The sequence below is a fragment of the Heptranchias perlo genome, chromosome 11 (assembly GCF_035084215.1).
Source record: "Heptranchias perlo isolate sHepPer1 chromosome 11, sHepPer1.hap1, whole genome shotgun sequence".
Classification (NCBI taxonomy): domain Eukaryota; kingdom Metazoa; phylum Chordata; class Chondrichthyes; order Hexanchiformes; family Hexanchidae; genus Heptranchias; species Heptranchias perlo.
This window is the reverse complement of record NC_090335.1, coordinates 51540580-51568485: the sequence shown is the minus strand read 5'-3', so window position 1 is coordinate 51568485 and position 27906 is coordinate 51540580. Positions and strand designations below refer to the sequence as shown.

At 42.9% G+C, this 27906-nt stretch overlaps 1 protein-coding gene across 2 annotated transcripts in view; it reads right to left on the bottom strand.

Annotated features, from left to right (window-relative positions):
• Nucleotides 1-15200, bottom strand: part of cfap91 (cilia and flagella associated protein 91) — a 65093-nt gene extending 49893 nt beyond the window's left edge. For both annotated transcript variants that reach the window (XM_067993016.1, XM_067993017.1), the window contains exons 1-4: nucleotides 14985-15200; nucleotides 12152-12228; nucleotides 6015-6172; nucleotides 3436-3519 (exon numbers count right to left, since the gene is read on the bottom strand). In XM_067993016.1, coding sequence (XP_067849117.1) covers nucleotides 3436-3519; nucleotides 6015-6172; nucleotides 12152-12228; nucleotides 14985-15060 — 395 coding nt within the window. In that variant the 5' untranslated portion in view covers nucleotides 15061-15200. The remainder of the gene's footprint in view (nucleotides 1-3435; nucleotides 3520-6014; nucleotides 6173-12151; nucleotides 12229-14984) is intronic.
• Nucleotides 15201-27906: the final 12706 nt, after the last annotated feature.

Genomic DNA, 27906 nt, shown 5'->3' with positions numbered 1-27906 from the left:
TTTGGTAGCACTCTCATCTGCAATCAGAAGGTTGCAGATTCAAGCACCTCTCCAGAGGTAGACTGAGTGAGTCCTGCATTGTCAGAGATGCCATCCTTTAGATGAGCTGTTTCCTTAACCAAAACTATCAAAAGCATTCACTAGAAACCAGGCACAACTTATTTCATTTAATACTCTTACAACCAGCTGTAAAGAGAAGACCATCATACCAACTGTCAGACTGGATTTGAGCCAAAACTTCTGAAGTGAAGTAAAGGAAGAGTGTGCAAGAATGTTCTGGAGACAGCAGGATGAACAGTGTGAACAAACACTGGAGGTGAAATGCCATGAAACTCCAAAGATGGCAGCAGCAATTGTAGAAAATACTAAAGATAGTATGGCGCTGTCTGAAATTAGGCTTCTAATTGAATCGTTTGACCTGTATCTCTTTCCTCAGATGTATGTATGGCAATAAGGAAAACTCTGGCAAATATTTATTATTGATTGATTACTTGGCAGAAAATTATTACCTGCAGTATGTACCACTAATTTCAAGACCTACACTTAATTATTAGATGTCATGTTAAAAAAGCTACGGTAGATGTATTTTAGAAGAAAATTTTAAATCGCTATCACAACCATAATAATGTGTCCAAGAAATTCCACCATCTTGGAAATGAATGGGTGGAAAATTCTGCGGGTCGAAGGCCCGTTGAGGAGGAAATTGAAGTCATTTTTTCATACTGGTGGCAATGCTATTAGTAAAGTGGAATAAAAAAAACAGCACTGCAGCATTACAATATGGCAAAGATCCTTATGACCATGTTTTTAAAAATTTATTCTTGGGATGTGGGCATCACTGGCATAGCCAGCCCACCCTGAGAAGATGGTATTCTTTGTAGCGATTTCATACATCTGAGTGGCCAATTTCCATTTCAGAGGGCAATTAAGAGTCAACCACATTGGTGTAGGACTGGAGTCACATATAGGCTGGATCGGGTAAGGATGGCAAGTTTCCCTCCCTAAACGACATCAGTGAACCAATTGGGTTTTTACAATAATCCGACAGCTTCATGGTCACTGGATATAGTTCCATGGTTCCTGTATCTTACAGGATCATTTTGTTATCCTAATACTATATGTATGCTTATTTTGCTGGAATTTTTTGTGACAGATGTGATGAATGTTGTTTTTAAGACACATCTTTTTAAATTTATAGTCCATCGTTGCGTGGTGGACCTTCTTCATGAACTGTTATAGCAATTTGGAGGCCATTTAAGAGCCCATAAGGAGTCAACCACATGGTATGAGACTGGAGTCACCAGGAGGTGGCCAGACCACCTTACAGTAGCAAGTTCCCTTCACATGAATGAGCCAGTTGGATTTTTACAATAAAGGAAATCTTGATCGTATGGATTCACTTGTTTGTATTATGATTCATGATCATTTATTTTCTGGTACCAGCTGAAAAATTACCAGATTTATTGAATTCAATTTTGCCATGGTGAAATTTGAACTCCCAACCTCTAGTTTGCTAAACCACCATGCTATTGTACCCTATAGATTTGTTTTTTTTAAAAAAACATGACGTGTTTGTCTGTCCATTGCCAGACATTTCAGTGGTTCATGGTAACCAAGTGACAGTTAATGGATTATTAGTCATGTGGTTATCAGAGACCAATTAAATGTAAATACCTTTCACTGCAACTCAGAATCTGCTTCCACAGTGCTGCTCTCCTTGCCCCAACTTAGTGCTTCGCTCTTTGTTCAAGCACTGAGCTGCAAGCCCAAATGCTCCACTCCCAACCTCACTACAGTGCTACATTCCATGTCCAAGTGCTCCACTTCCTGCCCAATAATCCTCTTCCTACTCCACCTAAGTGCTCCTTTCCTTGTTCAAGTGCTCTGCTCCCCATTCCAACTCAATGCTGTGATCTCTACCCTACCCTACCCCACCCCTACCCTACACAAGTGCTCCTCTCTCAACTCATGTGCTCCATTCTACTTCCTGCCTCCTGGCTAAAGTCTACAATTATCTGACCCGATCCCATTCTATAGGTCCCACTCCTGGTCTGTAACCAGCCTAGCCGCTCCTGACCTGTCTTCCTTCAGCAGACCATACTGCCATTTCTGCCCTGTACACCCCACTTTTGCTCTGCAGCCAGACTGACCACTTAAGTTCTATCCTCCCCTTTTTCTCTTAGAGGTGAAAAAAAGATAAAAACCCAGACCAATTTAGGGGCAAAAAAAACTGGGAAATTCCTCTCCGACCCCTTTGGTGATCAAAACTAGTCCAGAAAATCACACTGGCCCTGATAATTCTATGCATTACATTACCTACCTTTTGTACGAGGTGATCTCCGCCCCAGCCAGAAACAGGTCCAGCTCTCACTGAAAGGAATTCAGCGAATCAGCGTTCACCGCACGAGCCGGCAGCCTGTTCCAGAGTTCCACTATTCTCTGGGAAAAGAACCACCTTCTGACATCGAACCTGAATCTTGCTTTGTACAACTTAAAATTGTGACCCCCGGTCCTCCCTAATGTATTTAATTAGAACAAACTGTCAACTGGAACACAATATATTCCTTTCATCATCTTATAAACCTCAATCAGATCACTCCTAAGTTTACATTTCTCTAAAGTATAGAGTCCCAGCTCTTTTAGCCTATCTTGATAACTAAGATGCTTTAAACTAGGAATTAGTCTAGTGGCCCTCCTCTGCACCCTTTCCAAAGCCTCAATATCACCCACCATGTGAGGAGACCAAAACTGAACACAGTATTCCAAATGAGGCCTGACCAAGGTCTTGTACAACGACAAAATAATACGCTTTGTCTTATAGCCAATTGTCCTACAAATGCACCCCAAAACCCTATTTGCTGTGGCTATTGCTTCACGGCATTGCTTGTGAATCTTTAGAGATCTATGCAATAGAATGCCCAGATCTCTTTCTTTCTCCACCTGCTTTAATGCTTTTCCTTGAAGGGTGTATGTATGTTCAGCGTTTGTCCTGCTCACATGCATAACACTGCACTTTTATTACTGCAATTAAACATCATTTGCCAGTCACAAACCAAATCCCCCAACACATCAAGATCCGCCTGAAGCAGTCGAACATCATCTACAGTCCTGACACTCACACTGATCTTAGTATCATTTGCAAATTTGCAGATTGTACCCCCAACACTTACAACTAAATCATTAATAAGAATAGTAAGGAGCTACAATCCCAACACCAATCCTCTGCAGGACACCACTGGTGACCGGTCTCCAAACAGATCCAAATCCATCTATAACTAATTTCTACCTAAGTCCTTCCAGCCAGTTCTCAATCCAGCTCAATGTTATTGAAAAAGTCAACATGAGTATAAAGTAGGATTCTTCAATTTATACTCATGCTGATTTTTACAAAAATATTGGCAAACTGAGAAAAAATATTTTCTTTGGTTATCTTACCTTGTGAAATACTTGTACCGGTTCCTACCACTCACTTCTGGATCTTGCTGTACTTGTAATTGCATTTTAATAGAGGCGTCATATCTGGGGAAAAAAGAAAATATTTATGTCATGGGCTTGAATAATTTTAAAGAATCATAGAAGTTTACAACATGGAAACAGGCCCTTTGGCCCAACATGTCCATGTCGCCCAGTTTATACCACTAAGCTAGTCCCAATTGCCTGCACTTGGCCCATATCACTCTATACCCATCTTACCCATGTAACTGTCCAAATACTTTTTAAAAGACAAAATTGTACCCGCCTCTACTGCCTCTGGCAGCTCGTTCCAGACACTCACCACCCTTTGAGTGAAAAAATTGCCCCTTTGGACCCTTTTGTATCTCTCCCCTCTCACCTTAAATCTATGCCCCCTCGTTATAGACTCCCCTATCTTTGGGAAAAGATTTTGACTATCTACCTTATCTATGCCCCTCATTATTTTATAGACTTCTATAAGATCACCCCTTAACCTCCTACTCTCCAGGGAAAAAAGTCTCAGTCTATCCAACCTCTCCCTATAAGTCAAACCATCAAGTCCCGGTAGCATCCTAGTAAATCTTTTCTGCACTCTTTCTAGTTTAATAATATCCTTTCTATAATAGGGTGACCAGAACTGTACACAGTATTCCAAGTGTGGCCTTATTAATGTCTTGTTGAAGTTGTACAAGACATCCCAACTCCTGTATTCAATGTTCTGACCAATGAAACCAAGCATGCTGAATGCCTTCTTCACCACCCTATCCACCTGTGACTCCACTTTCAAGGAGCTATGAACCTGTACTCCTAGATCTCTTTGTTCTATAACTCTCCCCAACGCCCTACCATTAACGGAGTAGGTCCTGGCCCGATTCGATCTACCAAAAGGCATCACCTCACATTTATCTAAATTAAACTCCATCTGCCATTCATCGGCCCACTGGCCCAATTTATCAAGATCCCGTTGCAATCCTAGATAACCTTCTTCACTGTCCACAATGCCACCAATCTTGGTGTCATCTGCAAACTTACTAACCACGCCTCCTAAATTCTCATCCAAATCATTAATATAAATAACAAATAACAGCGGACCCAGCACCGATCCCTGAGGCACACCGCTGGTCCCAGGCCTCCAGTTTGAAACACAACCCTCTACAACCACCCTCTGTCTTCTGTCGTCAATCCAATTTTGTATCCAATTGGCTACCTCACCTTGGATCCCGTGAGATTTAACCTTATGTAACAACATACCATGCGGTACCTTGTCAAAGGCTTTGCTAAAGTCCATGTAGACCACGTCTACTGCACAGCCCTCATCTATCTTCTTGGTTACCCCTTCAAAAAACTCAATCAAATTCGTGAGACATGATTTTCCTCTCACAAAACCATGCTGACTGTTCCTAATCAGTCCCTGCCTCTCCAAATGCCTGTAGATCCTGTCTCTCAGAATACCCTCTAACAACTTACCCACTACAGATGTCAGGCTCACCGGTCTGTAGTTCCCAGGCTTTTCCCTGCCTCCCTTCTTAAACAAAGGCACAACATTTGCTACCCTCCAATCTTCAGGCACCTCACCTGTAGCTGTCGATGATTCAAATATCTCTGCTAGGGGACCCGCAATTTCCTCCCTAACCTCCCAGGAAGGAGGAAGCCTCCGAAAGCTTATAAATTTCAAATAAAATCGTTGGACTATAACTTGGTGTTGTAAAATTGTTTACAATTGTCAACCCCAGTCCATCACCGGCATCTCCACATCATGGCTACCATCGACACCACAAACTGCCAGCTCACAGTGGAAAGGATATCACAAGGTGGCACAGAGAAGACTTTCATCTTATCAGTCTTGGCTTTATTGAAATCTAGGTCCCATTGATAAACAGAGAATATGCTAACGAACACCACCAGCACAAATCTCCAAACATTTCCTTTCCTTTCTGCTTCATTTGATATTTTTAAAAGTTGAGCCCCGATGACATGAAAGGAACTGACTGAGATGAGTTTTACACTGGACAGTGCGACAAACCTTACTTAACACACAGCTGAACTGACACGACCTTTGAGGCCTCTGGTTTAATGGCTATCCACTAATGTTAATTCAGCTCCCTCACGCACTCGTCTGGAATTTTCTTGTAGGTTCCCCTAATTTCCCACTGCAACTTTGATGGAAGACCGGTGGAACCCCCAGAGAAATGGTGTAAGCACTAAAAACAGCCATTTATGAGGACCATTTCTTCAGTGGTTCTGCCAGTCTTTACCGATGTTACAGCGGGAGATAGGAAAACCACTGCAGAAATTCTCCCCCATTGCATTCAGCCACTCCTCTCCAATTCCCTAATAATATCATCACTATTTACAATTTATAAAAAAAATATATAAAATAAAGTGAAATAGAATTCAAACACTACGTTAAAACATTTTTGTAATAATTAACTTTTTCAAACAGATATCTGTAGCAAGATGTGCTCTTCGAATATGATCAAACTCCAGTTCTAAGATTTGCTTATACTAAAGTATATGTGGATTTGACTATTTGGCTTATCTAAAAAGAAAATAGCAATTACGCTGCCAGTTGCTTGATGGCTTCTCGTTTTTTCTCTCCATATCCTCTCCAGCGTTGATCAACAAATTTTGGGACAGGGTCATTGCGATCCAGCTGCAGGGTGTACCTTGGGAAATGCTGCAAATTACTGAACATGGCCTTATAATCAGGTATTTTTTTCTGTATGATAGAAAGAAATATACAGAATTTGTGACAGCTAGACCCAAAGACAACTATTCAAAGCACACACTAACATAAATATATGGATATGAAAGTACAGTTATGTCATTGCTTCGTACAAAGGCGAATCAGCGATGAAGTCAATATAGTAAACTTTTCTGCACTTCATAAATACTCCACATTTGCAAGGCATGTGGTTGACATTTAGTGGCAGTAAACTGTACCATTGCTTAACTTATTCTGCTTAAGCAAATATCAAAAAAGAATAATTTGTGACTTATTATGTCATTTAGCAGCTCTTGCATAATGGTTGTGATTATTTTTGTCAAACTAAAGTACTATTTATATAAGAAATAAAATATCAAAGTCTCACTACTTCATTACAAACATTCTATCTGCCAGGTGGCATTGCAGAGTTTTTATAAACTAATGCAGTTGTACTCATGGCTTCCTGTACACCCATTTTTGAAAAAGAGGAAATATATCTCTAATCTGCAGAAATTACCATCAAGTTTATCTTTGAGGTCATGGTATGATAATCGTTTATGGCATCACTTAAAGACACACAACATGCAGGCACATTTTCAAAAACAATCATGGATCTTAGGAAACTAAGTCACAGATTAATGCACGTGAAAATCTGAAACGTATTGAAGTTGGTAATTAGTGCTCAAAAACAATGGCTCCCTGCTTGGTCAAGTTCAGAAAGAACTCATTGGCACAGTGAAAAATTGAATAAATAGTGGCGACCAACCAACATAACACAGTGATGAGGATATTCCTGAAATTGTCAGTAAAATGGCAAGACAAGACTTCCACCCATCCATGTAATCCCACCGGCACTTGATCACCTTTGCCTTGGGTGGGCCTTATTGAGTGTGCAGGTCTGGATTTCAGCAAGACTCTCACTACTGGTTGGGTCTCCGTCTTTGGGAGGGAGGGAGGGAAACTGTGGCAGGCTGTAGCAGTTAACAGGCTGCAGCAGTTGTACTGGCCACAAGCACAGCAGGTCACTCACAATGTGAGAGACAGAGAGAGCTGGAGTTCCACCGGAACATTGAAAAGTGATGGTAGAAGTAAGAACACCATCTAGGAGATCTACAATAACCAAAACCCCAAAATACTCAGACGCTACAGTGTAGATAACGCTGGCAGAGATAAGGGCCAGAAGACAAAAGTCCTTTGGCACCCAGGGAGTAAAGGCCCAGAAAAAAGATATGTAGGAACTTTGAAAGGAGGTGGCTCTAGCAGTCAGTATCAACTCTACCAATCCACAAACAGCTATTCAGGCAGGCCAAGGTAGGTGAAGGCACAAGTGCCCATACAGATACTAAGATACTGCTAGAAACATGACTCACCTCACTACCCAGGACCATATAAATGTCTAAAATGAAATGAATGAGACCCTTAGTAGGTACAAGAGACCCCCACCATCCCCTTATGGGTACAACTCCTCTCTTACCATTCCACCGTCCTATATCACATTTTTTGCAATGTTTGAGTGAGAAGAGAAAAGACTGGTGCTTTGCCTGCACCTAATAGTGTGTTCATAAGGGAATGTCTGCAGACAAATGAATGAAAGGACACTGTGAATTAGGATGTCTAAATCTTTCTCTTCTTTGAAAAACAGTAACATGCACACAACAAGAGGAAAAGGATTGTCATGGGTGGAGGAACAGGCCCTTCAGTAGGCATAAGGAGGAAGCTCTGCAACTCCTGGGCAGACATACCGAGGAGTCAAAAGCAAAATACTGCAGATGCTGAAAATCTGAAATAAAATCTGGAACTGCTGGAAATACTCAGCAGGTCAGGCAGCATCTGTGGAGAAAGAAAGAGAGATAATATTTCAAGTCGATCAACTTCTTCCAGTTCTGACGAAAGGTCAAGGTTTAACAGTTTTTAAGCAAGTACAGAGCCAGGCAAAGGGTGGAGGGGGGGTGGTGGGGGAGGAAAGAACAAAAGGGAAGGTCTCTGATAGGGTGGACGACAGGAGTGATTGAATGACAGAAGGGACGATGGTGCAAGGCAAGGAGGGTGGTAATGGGACAAGTAAAGAAATAAAAGATGGGTCTAGAGGAGCTGTAAACAGCAACAGCAGAACCATTATCAGCACCTGCTGTCCGAAAAATGGGAGCAGTGGTCATGATCTTAAGTTATTGAAATCAATGTTGAGTGCGGAAGGTTGTAAAGTGCCTAAACGAAAGATGAGGTGCTGTTCCTCGAGCTTATGTAGAGCTTCATTAGATCAGCGTAGGAGGCCGAGGACAGAGAGATCAGAGTGGGAGTGGGACGGAGAATTAAAATGGCAAGTGACCAAAAGGTCAGGGTCACGCTTGCGGACTGAGCGGAGGTGTTCAGCAAAGCGATCACCCTGTCTGCGTTTGGTCTCACGAATGTAGAGGAGACCGCATCGTGAGCAGCGAATACATATACTAAATTGAAGGAAGTATAATTAAATCACTGTTTTACCTGGAAGGAGTGTTTGGGGCCCTGGACGGTGGTAAGGGAGGAGGTGAAAGGGCAAGTGGGAAGGAAAGCAGGTGTTCGGGGGGATGGAAGAGTGGACTAGGGTGTCGCGGAGGGAACGGTCCCTTCGGTATGTTCACAAGGGAACGTATTTAATTCACCGTCCCACTCCCACCTCTCTGTCCTAGGCCTCTTACACTGTTCCAATGAAGCTCACCGGAAGTTCGAGAAACAGAACCTCAAGTTTCGATTAGGCACTTTACAACCTTCTGGACTCCAATACCAATTTCAATAACTTCAGATCATAACCACTACTCCCATTTTTTTGGACAGCGGGTGCTGGTAATGGTTCTGCTGTTGCTATTTACAGCTCCTCTAGACCCATCTTTTGTTTCTTTACTTGTTCCATTACCACCCTCCTTGCCTTGCACCATCATCTCTTTTGTCATTTAATCACTCTTGCCCTCCACCATATCAGAGACCTTCCCTTTTGTTCTTTCTTCCCCTCCCCTTCTCCCCCACACCCCCCTTTGCTTGGCTCTGTACTTGCTTAAAAACTGTTAAATCTTCAACTTCTTCCAGTTCTTATGAAAGGTCATCGACCTGAAACGTTAATTCTGTTTCTTTCTTCACAGATGCTGCCTGACCTGTTGAGTATTTCCAGCATTTTCTGTTTTTATACCATGGAGTCAGTGGGAGTTGGAGAAGTTGAAGGAGAGCTGTCAGGTTTAGGTTGTTAATGGGATGGAATGCTTACAGAACTGTGAGTTGTTGCTGTTTGCAGACATTCTGAGGACTTGTAATGATTCCTGCCATTGCTCAGTCATATCTTCTGGTTCACAATTCAGAGAGCGTCTTCCTAAATTGAATGTCCTTTGTGACCCTCATAGCTGCTGAACACTCACAGAAAGAAACATCTGTTAATCAACCTGGCACCTCCAAGAAAGCTCTTCCTCCAACTGATTCACTCACTCCATCATGGCAACTTACTTACTCAAGCACCAGCCCAGGTACACCTACTTCGGATGAGGGCATTAATCAGATAGAGGAGATATCACAGGGTGAATCACAGAGCACCAGTGAGCAGGAGGAGCTGGGACGGAATGCTGGAGAAACGTCTGCTCTTCGTTGAGAAACCCAAGAATTAAGATCTTAGGGTCCCAGTCTTTAAGAGATCTATAATTCAGTAGCATTGATCCCACGTACAGGCAGTGGATCAGTCTCATATGGTGCAAATGATGGAAAAGTTGGAGGAGTCAACAACCTACGTCTGCAATACAATGCAGGAGGAATGACACAACATGAGGAACACACTGGTGATTTTGGCAGTCCAGGAAATCAATGCAGCCTCAAAACGTCAGGAGGAGGATTTCCATAGTTGCATTTCCATAGTGGCAACAATGACTACTGCCATAAATGGCTTGAAGAGAATCCTAACTCAGGACTTTTAGGGCTTAATTGGCACTATTCAACCTGCTAAAATGCAGACAATTAGCCCAACTGAGCCCGTGCCCATCACTAGTGGGCTGCAAGTAGCAGGTGCAGCATATAGATGGAAGCTTCTGGTCTGGGCCTGGTAGATATTGAACACACAAGCAACGTGTTTCTGGAAACAGGTACTTTAAGGACATCGGCTTCACTGAGATGAATGCCCCATCAGCCCTCAAGAGCTCCATCAGTACAGTTCTGGTAAACAAACCTCACAACCGTCTGATAGTGAGGTAACACCACATGGTAAGTGAGGTAAGAGGCTAGGATCACACGTGAAAAGAGTGTTTGGCACAAGGGGTAGTCACCCTGTTAACAGGTAGCAGTAGGATACAATGAAGGGACAAGGTGGTAGTAAGCAGGTACATTTCTGGCAATTCAATGTATTTGGGTATTTTTTCACGGTATACATGGCATCATATATGGTGATTAATGTTTGTAACTGTTCTCTCTCAGAGAGGACATTGAAGGTATTACAGATTGGCTGAATAGTTATGAGAGAAAGGCAAGGGATCATGAAGGGCTTGACTGTGTCATTCAGATAGAGGACACCCTCTTTATTGGAAGAAGTTGGTGATGATCTCTTGCCTGATAGCCTGTTGTCAGAAGCATGTGCTGTCATTGTCCACCTCCTCTCTCTTCTGGAATTCTTTATCATGAGGTGGAGATCCAGCACCTTCTCCCTCTTCATCTTCTGTGTTTGGAAGGCCTAATCCTTTTGTAATGTCCAAATTATGGTGGATGCAGCAAGTCATTATAATTCTGGATTATATTGCAGGGCTCCCTCTGAGCTGTCCAGGCACTGGAAACAGGACTTGAGAATTTCAATTGTCATTGTTCCACAATAATCCTAGTAGCATTCAAGGCCTTACTGAATCTGTTTATGGCGTCTCCTTGGATTCCGAAAAGGTGTCATCAGCATTGCTGTGTCCATGTATAACTGAATGAACTCAGAGGAGTAACTGAAAAGGGCATCCATGACCTGTCTAATGCAGTGATGAATCTCTGACTGACTGATGTGAGTAATGTCACCTTAGGTCACCAAGAAGCATCCGGATGCATAAAAGTGCAATTGTAACCTTCACAGCCACAGTCAGGTAGTACCCCTAGTTGAAAGAGGATGCAAGTCAGGTTCCAACAGCTGGCACATCTTCATAACGGTGTCAGGAAGAAAATACAACATTCTCAGACACTCCCTACATGAAAAATCCAGATAGGTCCTCTGTGGTATGGGATATCTGTAGGACAGGTGTTGACTGTACATGTAATGCTGCGGTCTCCTGGTTTCCATCCTTTCCTCCTCTGCTTTAAACACAGGAACAATGGAATCCCCAGCGATAAATCCATTATTTCATTATTTCCTTTAACTTCTCAGCAAATTTCACAAAGTTCCTTTAAATGCTCAGATATTGCAGTTTCAAAGTAGTGGAAGTGACTCCTAACCAAAACAGCGTTGCAAAATTGCACTCCAATATGACCTTTCACCTTCCTGATCACTTCCGCCTGTGAGTCACCTTTACAGCGGCTCTGATTTTCAGGTGTGGCAATTGTGCAGAAAGGCAGGATAATCTCAGGGGCACTTGGCTATGCCACTGCCCGCTTCATTCAAATGCAGTGGTGCCACTTCTGGCACACAGATCAGAATCACAGCAGGTCATGGAAGGGAAATCCTGGTGGCCATTTTTAAGGACAGAGTTTCACCCCATTTTACTTACCAGACCGACTCTACACTACCCGAAAATGGGGAGTTTTCTTAAGGACAATCTATTAGAGTTGGTATGTTATCTGGGGAAACCAGGGAACTCTGAAAAGTAGAGAGACTGCATACTATTTCCAGAAAAAAAATGATAATAATAGAGGATGCTAGATGACAATACATTTGCACAGCTTATTCTTCTATGAATTTCCATGCATTTCAATAGGAAGTTGAAAAAATACTAGCACATTCATCCCCTCAACCCATTCTAGTGAAGAATTTGTTTTTGGATTGAGCTATATTGATAAACTACATTTGTAAGTACTCACTAATCTGTTAATGGATGTGAATGCCTTCATGGACATCTTGGCATGATCCTTCTCACTAGATACTGAATACAGAGGATCTGTGGTGGACAAGAGTAGTTTTGTTATTCAATGGCTCATCAACAAAACTTTTTTTCTAATTTGATGAGAAGTATTGCTGTGTATAATTAAAATAAGAATGACTATAACTATAGGAGTCATCAAGATGAATCCTTTAGCTCCAAGTTGTTAGTTTATTTCTAAGAACTCATCTAGTTGTAATATCAATTTTCACATAAATGCACTAATTTGGTTATATTTTCATTGTGCTGTAATTCATATAAAGTAAATTGCACTTAGGTTCTGGGAAGATACCATTTCTCAAAACTGTCCTACCAATATAAAAACAAAACAAAAAGCTGAAACTGGTAAAAACCAAGCAGGGAAATATGGTCCTGGAAATTCTGGTTGGGCTACTGCACTCCCGGAATTGCAGCAGGGCAAGACTTCGGCCCACCAGTCTGCTCCAGCACTGATCCCTTCCCAAATCCCAACCCTAAGTCATTAATATAAATCGGATGGGTACCTGCACCATTTACGACACTCCCTAGGCACATTGGAATTTTGGGGTGTCACCTAGTCACACTTGCAGCTCTGTGTGTGTGTGTGTGTGTGTGTGTGTGTTGTGTGTGCGCGTGCGCGGTGGGGTGGGGGGGGGGGGGGGCGGCGGCGGAAGACTGGTCTGGCGAAAGAAAGAAATTTTCATCCTCGTGTGTTCCTTTGTGTCATTGCCGCTTTCCTAATGACAATCAATCTCTCTGAGATCAGCAATCAATCTATCATAAGATTGATTGCCATTTGGGAATGACATTGTGAGCTCCACATACGCTGTTCTATGGCATTATATGTTGGTCATACGCTAGGTGGAATTGTTGGAACCTCTGGGCGGGGGGAGACATCACCCCATCAGTCTCAGCTCTTATAGTGATGTCACAACAGAGTGGATGAGCAGAAGTGCCCACCTCCTCTCCATTGGAATTCTGCAACAGGGCAAGAAAGGGGTGGATATTTGCCCTAATTTCAGCCTTTACCCATATTGCGCAATTCCAGCACCAAAAGAAAAGTTAGAATTGTTTTATTTGTTTGTTATCTGGGTGTGGGTGACACTGGCAAGGCCACATTTATTGCCCATCGCTCATTGCCCTAACAACAATTGAGCAACTTGCTATACCATCTCAAAGGTCAATAAGTCAACCACATAGGGTGGGACTTTCCCTGGGTGGCAGGTTCTCTTCTCTGAAGGACATTAGTGATCCAGTTGGGGTTTTACAGCAATTTGGCAGCTTTCATGGTAACTTTCTTTTAATGCTACCCTACAAATTACCAGATTTCTAGAATGCAATTTCACAATTTGTCACTGAGATTTGAAATCACAACTTCTGGGTTACAATTTCAATACCATAACCACTATACTTCAGGGCTATGATCTCTTACACTGGTAAATAAGAGAGGCTATAAAGGCAGGAGACTGGAACAGGAATGCAATTACTACACTTTTAAACTGTGCAAACAAATCAGCAAAAAATTGGATAAAATAGATTTTCCTGCATACTCAAATACTGTTACATAAGCAAATTACCATGAATTATTTGTTTTACATATCCAAGGAACTATCAAACATAGGCATAAATTTCTGTGCAGTGACACTGAATGATGTGGTCAAAAATAAGACGCTTGCTTTGGAAGATCAGTCTACGGAACACTGAACAAGCAATCTAGCATGACCAGTTAGGGACATCCATATGCTGCCAAGAAAACGGGCATCAAACTGCAGGAGCTCCTTCAGCCTGTTAACATTCAAAATGGCCATCCTGACAGGCAGCAGAAGTGCTATTCATATATTATAATTATCATTGGATTTTGTTTTTAAAATAGGAGTATGTAGGCTCATATTTATGTAGGCTCAGTTCCTGTAACATCCGGCTGTGTGCTGCTTGAGACATCAGCTGCTGAGCAAATTTTCCATTTTTATTATTATTCATATTTTTAGCATTTAAACAAGAAAACTAAATAGTGACAGCTGATGGCATGATAATGTAACTATGTCAATGACTGCATCATTGCACCCACTGTTGTTTATTAACAATTGCTTATTTGTAAACACTTTAGAATCACATCACTGCTGATTCTACCTCCAAGAATATCAAACTGAAGCACACAGCACCTTTAAGAAAATTATGCTCCACAGCAATTGACAATTAAATTATCATAGTGGTGAACAGTTAGTTATTTCCTGACTACATGAGAAAATAAATGGCAAAGACAAAAATGTGGTGGATTCCCTCAATAGATCATGAAGTAATTGCCTTGGTGGGGATCCACAGACACTATGAAGGTCCCAGATTTAATCTTTGGCCTGTGCTGAATTTGCCAATCTCAATCAGGGCGACAGCAGAAGCGGTGCAACTGGCCTCAGTGTCCCGGAGATGAGGGGGAGAAATCAGTCAGGCTTGCTGCTCCTTTTAATGTCTGCTGTTGAAAAGTACACACGTGTTCAGAAAAGGCCGAATTAGACTCAGCTGCAATGCTCCCACAGGCAAATAGCTTACCATTCCCACATACAGAATGGCCATTGGGGCGGTGCACTGGTGGTGGGTTACCGGTACCCACTCACTTCAGCGTGAGTTAGGAAATCAGAGACTGAATATTGGAGCAAATCAATGGGAAGAAGGAAGAGGTTTTTTAAAAAAGTTAAATGAAACCATGCAAAAGGGCAAAAAGATAACTGAAAACGAGTCTAACAATGGACAGCACAGCAATGGTCAGTACAGTGAGTAGAACAGCGCGGCTGCTTTACCATAGATATAGTCGTGGGTTCGCTCGGGCTTGGATCGTTGCTTCCCCTGCAGGGTCTGGGTTAGAGTAAAGCTCATGGTGTTCGACGGTGAAAGACCGCTAATTATAGTTCCAACGGGTTTTTAAAAATATATTTCAGTCGAACATGTCGAGAGTTATTAATTATAATTCATCCGCTTTTGCCGAAGGAATCCGTTCAGCAGCAACCTTGTTTGTAGCGTACGGTAACCATAGCAACACCTGCAGCGACGCATTTACAGCAAACGAGGATCGAAACAAGCGGAATGATGCGCCTGCTGTGCTATCATCCACACACACCGCCACCAACCGTTAGTGCGTCTGCAGCAACCCGTTTCAGTTAACGGAAGTAGGAATTTGTAAAAAAGAATAAGACTTGTTCAATTTATGTCAACCCAAAAAAAAATCACATTTTAAAGAGAAAATTATCCTGGTTCTAATTTTCTACCTTGACCAGAGATTTGAGGAAAGGGTTGTTAGGCTTTGTAGAATATGGGGTAATTGGTTAATTCAGCAGCAACTTGTATCAAGAGTAGGATTGTCAACCCTCTCGGATTGCCCTAGAGTCTCTGCAATTAAAGATTAATCTCCAAGACAAGGCTGCAAGCAACCTAGGAGGAAAATCATAGGGGTATTAAAAAAATTATGTTCCTTTTTTCATTTTCTTTGAACACTACTTTATTTGTTATCAAAACATTGAAGATGGGAAATTGGGTTGCCAACCTGGGAGTCTCCCGGAACTGAGGATCAATCTTCTGCACACTGCTGCTAGCAGACTGCAAGAAAAGTACCTTTTTAAAATATTCGTTCATGGGAAGTGGGCGTCGCTGGCGAGGCCAGCATTTATTGTCCATCCCTAATTGCCCTTGAGAAGGTGGTGGTGAGCCGCCTTTTGAACAGCTGCAGTCCGTGTGGTGAAGGTTCTCCCATTGCCTGGCACTTGTCTGGTGCGAATGTTACTTGCCACTTATGAGCCCAAGCCTGGATGTTGTCCAGGTCTTGCTGCATGCGGGCTCGGACTGCTTCGTTATTTAAGGGGTTGCGAATGGAACTGAACACTGTGCAATTATCAGCAAACATCCCCATTTCTGACCTTATGATGGAGGGAAGGTCATTGATGAAGCAGCTGAAGATGGTTGGACCTAGGACACTGCCCTGAGGAACTCCTATATTGGTGGTTTATGCCAATGGCATTAAGCTCTAAATTAATAAGCAGAACCTCAAAGGTAATGATCTCTGGATTACTACCTGAGCCACGTGCAAATTGGCATAGGGACAAACAGATGAGAGTTAAATGCGTGGCTCAAAGAGTGGTGTGGGAGGAAGGGGTTTCGATTCATGGGGCACTGGCACCAGTACTGGGGAGCGAGGGAGCTGTTCCAACAGGACAGGATCCACTTAAACCGGGCTGGGACCAGCGTCCTGGCAAATCGAATAACTAGGGCTATAGATAGGGCTTTAAACTAAAAGGGCGGGAGGGATCAGGAGAGGGGAAATTTAGAAACCTAATGAGAAAAATTAAGACAATAGAACAGTGTAGCGATTTGGGTAAAGATAAGCAGAGTGTGGCAGGAAGGGACAGAGAGTTTACCAATAATAGTGCAACAACAAGTAAGGTCAAAGCAAGAAAAAATGGTAAAAAGTCAAAATTAAAGGCTCTTTGAATGCATTGGAGCTTTCATAACAAGATAGATGAATTAATTGTACAAATAGAGATAAATGGGTTTGATCTAATAGCCATTACAGAGACATGGTTGCAAAATGACCACGGTTGGGAAATAAATATTCCAGGGTACATAATATTTAGAAAAGACAGGCAGAATGGAAGAGGAGGGGGTGCAGCCCTAATAATACAGGATGACATAAGGACAGTGGTGAGAAAGGATCTTGGCTCGGAAGATCAGAAAGCAAAATCAATATGGGTGGAAATTAGAAATTACAGGGGGCAGAAAACACTGGTGGGAGTAGTTTATAGGCCCCCTAATAGTAGCAATACCGTTGGACAGAGTATTAATCATGAAATAATGGGAGCTTGTATCAGAGGAATTGCAGTCATCATGGTGGACTTTAATCTGCATATAGATTGGGTAAATCAAGTTGGCAAAGACAGTTTGGAAGACAAGTTTACTGGAGCAATACCTCATGGAACCAATCAGGGAACAGGCTATTTTAGATTTTGTATTCTGTAATGAGATAGGGTTAATTAGTAATCTCACAGTAAAAGAACCTCTGGGGAAGAGTGATCATTATATGATAGAATTTCACATTGAATTTGAAAGTAACATGCTTACGTCAGAAACTAGAGTCTTAAACTTAAATAAAGCCAATTACACAGGTATGAGAGGCGAGTTGTCAAAGGTAGATTGGGAAATTAAATTTGACAGTTGAAAAGCAATGGCAAACATTTAAAGAAATATTTCAATATTCTCAACAAGTATACATTCCATTGAGAAATAAAAACTCCACAGGAAAAGTGATCCACCCGTGGCTAACTAAAGAAGTTAAGCAGAGTATTAGATTGAAAGAAGAGGTCTATAATGTTGCCAAGAAGAGTAATAAGTCTGGGGATTGGGAGAGTTTTAGAAACCAACAAAGGACAACCAAAAAATTGATAAAAAGGGAGAAAATAGAATATGAAAGTAAACTAGCAAGAAATATAAAAATGGATTGTAAGAGCTTCTACAAGTACGTAAAAAGGAAGAGAGTAGCAAAAGTAAACGTTGGTCCCTTAGAGGCTGAGACAGGAGAAATTATAATGGGAATCAGGAAATGGCAGATGCGTTATACAAATATTTTGTATCTGTCTTCACAGTAGAAGACACAAAAAGCATACCAAAAATAGTGTGGAACCAAGGGGTAAATGAGAATGAGGGACTTAGAACAATTAATATCACTAGAAAAAAAGTACTGGACAAACTAATGGGACTAAAAGCCATCAGATCCCCTGGACCTGATGGCCTACATTTGGGTTCTAAAAGAGGTGGCTGCAGAGATAGTGGTTGCATTGGTTATGATCTTCCAAAATTCTCTAGATTCTGGAACGGTCCCAGTGGACTGGAAGGTAGTAAATGTTACCCCGCTATTCAAGAAGGGAGGGAGAGAGAAAACAGCGAACTACAGACCAGTTAGCCTGACATAAGTCATCGGGAAAATGCTGGAATCCATTATTAAGGAAGTGGTAACAGGGCACTTAGAAAATCATAACATGATTAGGCAGAATCAACATGGTTTAATGAAAGGGAAATTGTGTTTGACAAATTTATCAGAGTATTTTGAGGATGTAACTAGCAGGGTAGATAAAGGGGAACCAGTGGATGTAGTATATTTGGATTTTCAAAAGGCATTCGATAAGGTGCCACATAAAAGGTTGTTACACAAGGTAAGGGCTCTTGGGGTTGGGGATAATATATTAGCATGGATAGTGGATTGGTTACAGGACAGAAAAGAGAAAGTAGGGATAAACGGGTCATTTTCAGGTTGGCAGGCTGTAACTAGTGGGGTGCCACAAGGATCGGTGATTGGGCCTCAACTATTTACAATCTATATTAATGACTTAGATGAAGGGATCGAGTGTAATGTATCCAAGTTTGCTGACGATACAAAGCTAGATGGGAAAGTAAGCTGTGAGGAGGACATAAAGAGTCTGCAAAGGGATATAGACAGATTGAGTGAGTGGACAAGAAGATGGCAGGTGGAATATAATGTGGGGAAATGTGAGGTTATTCACTTTGGTAGGAAGAATAGAAAAACAGAATATTTTTTAAATGGTGAGAAACTATTAAATGTTGGTGTCCGGAAAGACTTGGGTGTCCTCATACAAGAAACACAAAAAGTTAGTATGCAGGTACAGTAGGCAATTAGGAAAGCAAATGGAATGTTGGTCTTTATTGCAAGGGGGTTGAAATACAAGAGTAAGGAAGCTTTGCTACAGTTGTACAGGGCTTTAGTGAGACCTCACCTGGAGTACTGCGTACAGTTTTGGTCTCCTTATCTAAGGAAGGATATACTTGCCTTGGAGGCGGTGCAACAAAGGTTCACTAGATTAATTCCTGGGATGAGAGGGCTGTCCCATGAAGAGAAGTTGAGTAGCATGGGCCTATATTCTCTGGAGTTTAGAAGAATGAGAAGTGATCTCCCTTCACCATCGACACACAGTGGCTGCAGTGTGTATCATCTACAGGATGCACTGCAGCAACTCGCCAAGGCTTCTTTGACAGCACCTCCCAAACCCGGAACCTCTACCATCTAGATGGACAAGGGTAGTAGGCACATGGGAACAACACATAATAACATAAGAACATAAGAAATAGGAGCAGGAGTAGGCCAATCGGCCCCTCGAGCCTGCTCCGCCATTCAATAAGATCATGGCTGATCTGATCCTAACCTCAAATCTAAAGAACACAAGAAGTAGGAGCAGGAGTAGGCCAATCGGTCACTGGGCCCGCTCCGCCACCCACAAGGCCTTGACTGATCCGAACTCAGCTTCATGTCCAATTTCCTGCCCGCTCCCCGTAACCCCTAATTCCCTTTACTTATAGGAAACTGTCGATTTCTGTTTTAAATTTATTTAATGATGTAGCTTCCACAGCTTCCTGGGGCAGCAAATTCCACAGACCTACTACCCTCTGAGTGAAGAAGTTTCTCCTCATCTCAGTTTTGAAAGAGCAGCCCCTTATTCTAAGATTATGCCCCCTAGTTCTAGTTTCACCCATCCTTGGGAACATCCTTAACGCATCCACCCGATCAAGCCCCTTCACAATCTTATATGTTTCAATAAGATCGCCTCTCATTCTTCTCAACTCCAATGAGTAGAGTCCCAATCTACTCAACCTCTCCTCATATGTCCACCCGCTCATCCCCGGGAGTAGCCGAGTGAACCTTCTTTGTACTGCCTCAAGAGCACGTATGTCTTTTCTTAAGTATGGAGACCAAAACTGTATGCAGTATTCCAGGTGCGGTCTCACCAATACCTTATATAACTGCAGCAATACCTCCCTGTTTTTATATTCTATCCCCCTAGGAATAAAAGCCAACATTCCGTCGGCCTTCTTGATCACCTGCTGCACCTGCATACTAACTTTTTGATTTTCTTGCACTAGGACCCCCAGATCCCTTTGTACTGCAGTACTTTCCAGTTTCTCGCCATTAAGATAATAACTTGCTCTCTGATTTTTCCTGTCAAAGTGCATAACCTCACATTTTCCAATATTGTATTGCATCTGCCAAATCTCCGCCCACTCACCCAGCCTGTCTATATCCCCTTGTAGGTTTTTTATGTCCTCCTCACTCTCTACTTTCCCTCCCATCTTTGTATCATCTGCAAACTTTGATATGTTACACTCGGTCCTCTCCTCCAAATCGTTAATATAGATTGTAAAGAGTTGGGGACCCAGCACCGACCCCTGCGGAACACCACTGGCTACTGGTTGCCAGTCCGAGAATGAACCATTTATCCCAACTCTCTGCTTCCTGTTAGATAACCAATCCTCCATCCATGCCAGAATATTACCCCCAATCCAGTGATTCTTTATCTTGAGCAATAATCTTTTATGTGGCACCTTGTCGAATGCCTTCTGGAAGTCCAAATACACTACGTCCACTGGTTCCCCTTTATCCACCCTGTACGTTATGTCCTCAAAGAACTCAAGCAAATTTGTCAGACATGACTTCCCCTTCATAAAGCCATGCTGACTTTGTCCTATTAAATTATGTTTATCTAAATGTTCCGTTACTGTCTCTTTAATAATGGACTCCAAAATTTTACCCACCACAGATGTTAGGCTAACTGGTCTATAATTTCCAGCCTTCTGCCTACTACCCTTTTTTTTCCCCCTCCAAATCATACACCATCCCGACTTGAATGGCAGAGCAGGCTCGAGGGGCCGTGTAGCCTACTCCTGCTCCTAGTTCTTATGTTCTTATGCCTGCGCCTGATTTGGTGTTACTTCTGTAAGTGATGAGGAAAAGTCGAATCTGTTACAGTACAACATGCTACATTTCAGACTACAGCATCTCCACAGTAAAATAGAATACACATTGTTTTCTTTTTAGGATGAGCTAATTGTTTTTTTACTTGATTCAAAACTTGTGGAGCAATACAATATTTAAATAAATTATACAGTCGCACTGATTTCCTAATTAAATATTGTAGGAACTTCTAGATGCCAGGGAGCATAGCAGCAAATTAGAAGTGATGCTGCCAATGACCAATGTTTCTTACATCCGACGAAATATCTTCCGTGGCTAGTCACTCAGATGTTTTGTTCTTTAAGCTCACAGCCTCAGCAGAAAGGAACAAGAATTTTAGCAACCAACCGTATCCGTTTGAGGAAATTTGAAGAAAAATACAAATAGAAGAATGCAAAACCCCTCCAAAGACTTGACAAATATGTACCGATTTATTTGACATTGTAACATATCAGCACACGTTATTCTTAATTGATTTTTTCCTGTTGCAATTATTATTGGTTTGGTAATTATTTTCCCACGTCCACTGTTTTATGTATATGTAGTGATTAATAGCATAAGCAGGAATGATGAAAATCAAATATTTTTGTCTAATAAGCTAAAAGAAATTTGGAAGAAAATCCACCTCCATGTAACCTTACATGACATTCATTTTCAAAAAGTCACATTTTACAGAGTTTATAAAAGAATGTTAATGTCTCAACAAAAATTACCTGAGCGTACAGCTCTATTGATGCTACCAGGATTATTTTATTTAAAATCTAGCAATGATTTTAAACGGGACTTATCAATTCCAGAGGTCTGTTCCACAATGATCCTTGTAGTCCCAAGGCCTCATTGAACATAGTTTCAATCTCTGAATGTCTTTGGATTCTGAAAAGGATGTCAGCAGCCTTGGCTCAAACAGGTACCCATAGTCTCCTAAATGTCTCGGGTAATATAATGAGGTGGTGACCATCACTCTATCTGTACGTCCAGGAAATTAAATCCCTTCCTATGAACGAAGATGATGGGGCTTTCAAACAGGCTGTTTATAGTCACATTGGCTGAGGCGGCGGAGCAGAGGCGCGACCCATAAAAAGGCGGGAGTCAGGAGCACAGGATTAGCTGAGGCGGCGGAGCAGAGGAGCGACCCATTAAAAGGCGGGAGTCAGGAGCACAGGATTAGCTGAGGCGGGGGAGCAGAGGAGCGACCCATTAAAAGGCGGGAGTCAGGAGCACAGGATTAGCTGAGGCGGTGGAACAGAGGAGTGACCCATTAAAAGGTGGGAGTCAGGAGCACAGGATTAGCTGAGGCGGCGGAACAGAGGAGCGACCCATTAAAAGGTGGGAGTCAGGAGCACAGGATTAGCTGAGGCGGCGGAGCAGAGGAGCGACCCATTAAAAGGCGGGAGTCAGGAGCACAGGATTAGCTGAGGCGGCGGAGCAGAGGAGTGACCCATTAAAAGGCGGGAGTCAGGAGCACAGGATTAGCTGAGGCGGCGGAGCAGAGGAGCGACCCATTAAAAGGTGGGAGTCAGGAGCACAGGATTAGCTGAGGCGGGGGAGCAGAGGAGCGACCCATTAAAAGGTGGGAGTCAGGAGCACAGGATTAGCTGAGGCGGCGGAGCAGAGGAGTGACCCATTAAAAGGTGGGAGTCAGGAGCACAGGATTAGCTGAGGCGGCGGAGCAGAGGAGCGACCCATTAAAAGGTGGGAGTCAGGAGCACAGGATTAGCTGAGGCGGCGGAGCAGAGGAGCGACCCATTAAAAGGTGGGAGTCAGGAGCACAGGATTAGCTGAGGCGGCGGAGCGACCCATTAAAAGGTGGGAGTCAGGAGCACAGGATTAGCTGAGGCGGCGGAGCAGAGGAGCGACCCATTAAAAGGTGGGAGTCAGGAGCACAGGATTAGCTGAGGCGGCGGAGCAGAGGAGCGACCCATTAAAAGGTGGGAGTCAGGAGCACAGGATTAGCTGAGGCGGCGGAGCAGAGGAGTGACCCATTAAAAGGTGGGAGTCAGGAGCACAGGATTAGCTGAGGCGGGGGAGCAGAGGTGGGAGTCAGGAGCACAGGATTAGCTGAGGCGAGGGAGCAGAGGAACGACCGAGCGCGAGGGTTGGGGAGAGAGAAAAAAAAAACCAAAGTGACGTCAGCAGAAGGGAAGGAGCTGATTGGTGAGTAGCTGATTGGTGAGTGTTTCTTTTTCTGGTGAGTGTTTATTTTTAAGTCTTTAGTTTATTTTTGTTAAGTTTAGTTAATAATCTAATAAACCGAGGCATGGCAGGGCAGCTCAGACGCATGGAATACACATCTTGTGCAATGTGGGAACTCCAGGGCGCTTCCCGTGTCCTGGACAACCACGGGTGCAGGAAGTGTCGTCAGCTGGAGGAGCTCGAGCTCAGGATTTCGGAGCTTGAGTGTCAGCTAGCGTCACTGCAGTGCATCCGTGAAGTTGAGAGCTACGTGGATAGCACATTTCAGGAGGTGGTCACCCCGCAGCTTAAGGGGGTGCAGGCAGAGAGGGACTGGGTGACCACCAGACAGACAAAGAGGTCCAGGCAGGTAGTGCAGGATTCCTCTGAGTGCATCTCGCTCTCTAACCAGTATTCAGAATACTGGTGGGGGAGAGGCTTCCTCCAGGGAGTGCAGCCAGAGCCAAGACCATAGCACCATGGGTGGCTCAGCTGTGCAGGGTGTGGGGGGAGGATAAAGGTCAGCAGAGCAATAGTGATAGGGAATTCTATAGTTAGGGGAGCAGACAGGCGCATCTGCGGCCGCGGACGTGAGTCCAGGATGGTATGTTGCCTCCCCGGTGCCAGGGACAAGGATATCAACGAGCGGATGCAGAACATTCTGGAGGGGGAGGGTGAACAGCCAGAGGTTGTGGTCCATATCGGTACCAATGACATGGACCACGACCTCAATAGGTAGAAAGAGGGTTGAGGTCCTGCAGGAAGATTTTAAGGAGTTAGGAAAGAGAGTAAGAAGCAGGACCTCAAAGGTAGTAATCTCCGGATTACTCCCGGCGCCACGCGCTAGTGAGTATAGAAAGAGGAGGATCGAGCAGATCAACGTGTGGCTGGAGAGATGGTGCAGGAGGGAGTGCGTTAGATTCTTGGGGCATTGGGACCAGTTCTGGGGGAGGTGGGACCTGTACAGGCCAGATGGGTTACACCTCACCAGGGCCAGGAACAATATCCTTATGGGTACGTTTGCTAGTGCTGTTGGGGAGGGTTTAAACTAGCTTGGCAGGGGGATGGGAACCTGAGTGTAGATTCAGATGGGACAAAATCAGAACTGGAGATAGAAGACAAAAAATTAGTAAGTGACTTAGGAAGGAAGAGGAAACGAAGGTTATAAAATAAACAACAAGGGAGCTTGTCAGTGCTTAAAGGTATATACCTCAATGCAAGGAGTATAGTGAATAAGGCAGATGAGTTGAGGGCACAGATAGATACAAAGAACTTTTATAGTTATATTAGGAAAAAGAGGGTGGTCAGGAGCAGTGTTGGCCCCTAAAAACTGAAAGTGGGGATATTGTCAATGGCGGACATGTTGAATTTACAGTAGAAATAGAGGATAGCATGCCGGAAATTCCAAGAAAACTAATATTGAATCGAGGACAGGGACTCGATAAAATTAACTTAAGTAAAGCAACAGTAATGAAGAAAATAATAGCACTAAAGAGTGACAAATCCCCAGGACCAGATGGTTTCCATCCCAGGGTTTTAAAGGAAGTAGGTGAGCAGATTGCAGATGCCCTAACTATAATCTTTCAAAGTTCTCTAGATTCAGGAACTGTCCCTCTGGTTCGGAAAATTGCACATGTCACTCTGCTTTTTAAGAAAGGAGAGAGAGGGAAACCGGGGAATTATAGACCAGTTAGCCTACCATCTGTTGTGGGGAAATTGCTGGAGTCTATAATTAAGGATAGGGTGACTGAACACCTCGAGAATTTTCAGTTAATCAGAGAGAGCCAGCATGGATTTGTGAAAGGTAGGTCGTGCCTGACAAACCTGATTGAATTTTTTGAAGAAATGACTAAAGAAGTGGACAGGGGAATGTCAATGGATGTTATTTATATGGACTTCCAGAAGGCATTTGATAAGGTCCCACATAAGAGACTGTTAGCTAAGATGGAAGCCCATGGAATCGAGGGAAAAGTACGGACTTGGTTAGGAAATTGGCTGAGCGAAAGGCGACAGAGAGTAGGGATAATGGGTAAGCATTCACATTGGCAGGATGTGACTAGTGGAGTCCCGCAGGGATCTGTCTTGGGGCCTCAATTATTCACAATATTTATTAACGACTTAGATGAAGGCATAGAAAGTCTCATATCTAAGTTTGCCGATGACACAAAGATTGGTGGCATTGTAAGCAGTGTACATGAAAACATAAAATTACAAAGGGATATTGACAGATTAGGTGAATGGGCAAAACTGTGGCAAATGGAATTCAATGTAGACAAATGTGAGGTCATCCACTTTGGATCAAAAAAGGATAGAACAGGGTACTTTCTAAATGGTAAAAAGTTAAAAACTGTGGATGTCCAAAGGGACTTCGGGGTTCAGGTACGTAGATCATTGAAGTGTCATGAACAGGTGCAGAAAATAATCAAGAAGGCTAATGGAACGCTGGCCTTTATATCTAGAGGACTAGAGTACAAGGGGGCAGACGTTATGCTGCAGCTGTACAAAACCCTGGTTAGACCGCACCTGGAGTACTGTGAGCAGTTCTGGGCACCGCACCTGCGGAAGGACATATTGGCCTTGGAGGGAGTGCAGCGTAGGTTTACTAGAATGGTACCCAGACTTCAAGGGTTAAGTTACGAGGAGAGATTACATAAATTGGGGTTGTATTCTCTAGAGTTTAGAAGGTTAAGGGGTGATCTGATCGAAGTTTATAAGATATTAAGGGGAACAGATAGGGTGGATAGAGAGAAACTATTTCCGCTGGTTGGGGATTCGAGGAGTAGGGGGCACAGTCAAAAAATTAGAGCCAGACCTTTCAGGAGTGAGATTAGAAAACATTTCTACACACAAAGGGTGGTAGAAGTTTGGAACTCTCTTCCGCAAACGGCAATTGATACTAGCTCAATTGCTAAATTTAAATCTGAGATAGATAGCTTTTTGGCAATCAAAGGTATTAAGGGATATGGGCCAAAGGCAGGTATATGGAGTTAGATCACAGATCAGCCATGATCTTATCAAACGGCAGAGCAGGCACGAGGGGCTGAATGGCCTACTCCTGTTCCTATGTTCCTATACGTGGCAGTAAGATATCTTAGCTATTACAGAAACATGGCTTAAAGAGGGGCAGGAATGGCAGCTCAACGTTCCTGGTTACAGGATTTTCAGACGAGATAGAGAAGGCGATTAAAAAAGGAGGGGGGTGGCAATTTAGGTTAAAGAAACAATTACAGCTGTGAGGAGGGATGATATGTTAGAAGGATCATCAAATGAGGACATATGGGTTGAGCTAAGGAACAAAAAAGGAGCAGTCACACTACTGGGAGTGTACTATAGACCCCCAAACAGTCAGAGGGAGATAGAAGGGCAAATATGTAGGCACATTTCTGAGAAGACCAAAAACAGTAGGGCAGTAATAGTAGGGGATTTTCAACTACCCAAATATTAACTGGGACATAAACAGTGTGAAGGATACAGAGGGTGCAAAATTCTTAAATTGCATTCAGGAGAACTTTTTTAGCCAGTATGTAGCAAGCCCAACAAGAGAGGGGGCAGTTCTGGATTTAGTTTTAGGAAATGAGGCTGGGCAGGTGGAAGGAGTATCAGTGGGAGAGCATTTTGGTTGTAGTGATCATAATTCAGTTAGATTTAGCATAGTTATGGAAAAGGACAGAGATAGAACAGGAGTAAAAGTTCTAAATTGGGAAAAGGCCAATTTTACTAAGCTAAGAAGTGATTTAGCAAAAGTGGACTGGAAACAGCTAGTTAAAGGAAAATCAGTGTCAGAGCAGTGGGAGGCATTCAAGGGGAAGATTCAAGGGGTGCAGAGTAAACATGTTCCCACAAAGAAAAAGGGTGGGGCTGCCAAATCTAGAGCCCCATGATGTCAAGGAGCATACAGGGTAAGATAAGGCAAAAAAAGGAAGCTTATGTCAGACACTGAGAACTCAATACTACAGAAAGCCTAGAGAAGTATAAAAAGTGCAGGGGTGAAATTAAAAAGGAAATTAGGAAAGTAAAGAGAAGGCATGAAAAAATATTGGCAAGTAAACTCAAGGAAAACCCAAAGATGTTTTATAAATACATAAAGAGCAAGAGGACAACTAAGGAAAGAGTAGGGCATATTAGAGACCAAAAAGGTAACCTATATGTGGAGGCGGAAGACGTTGGTATTGTTCTTAATGAATACTTTGCGTCTGTCTTCACAAAAGAGGGGGACGATGCAGGCATTGTAGTTAAGGAGGAGGAGTGTGAAATATTGGATGGGATAAACTCAGTGAGAGAGGAAGTATTAAGAGGATTAGCATCTTTGAAAGTAGATAAATCGCCAGACCCGGATGAAATGTATTCCAGGCTGCTAACAGAAGTAAGGGAAGAAATAACCAAGGCTTTGACCATCATTTTCCAATCCTCACTGGATACAGACGCATTGCCGGAGGATTGGAGAACTGCTAACATTGTACCATTGTTTAAAAAGGGAGCAAGGGATATACCAAATAATTACAGGCCAGTCAGTCTAACCTCGGTGGAGGACAAATTATTGGAATCAATTCTGAGGGACAGGATAAACCGTGAGTTAGAAAGGCACGGAGTAATCAAGGACAGTCAGCATGGATTTGTTAAGTGATGGTCGTGTCCGACTAACTTGATTGAATTTTTTGAGGAGATAACTAGGAGGGTCGAAGAGAGTAGTGCATTTGATATAGTCTACATGGATTTTAGCAAGGCTTTTGACAAGGTCCCATATGGCAGACTGGTCAAAAAAGTAC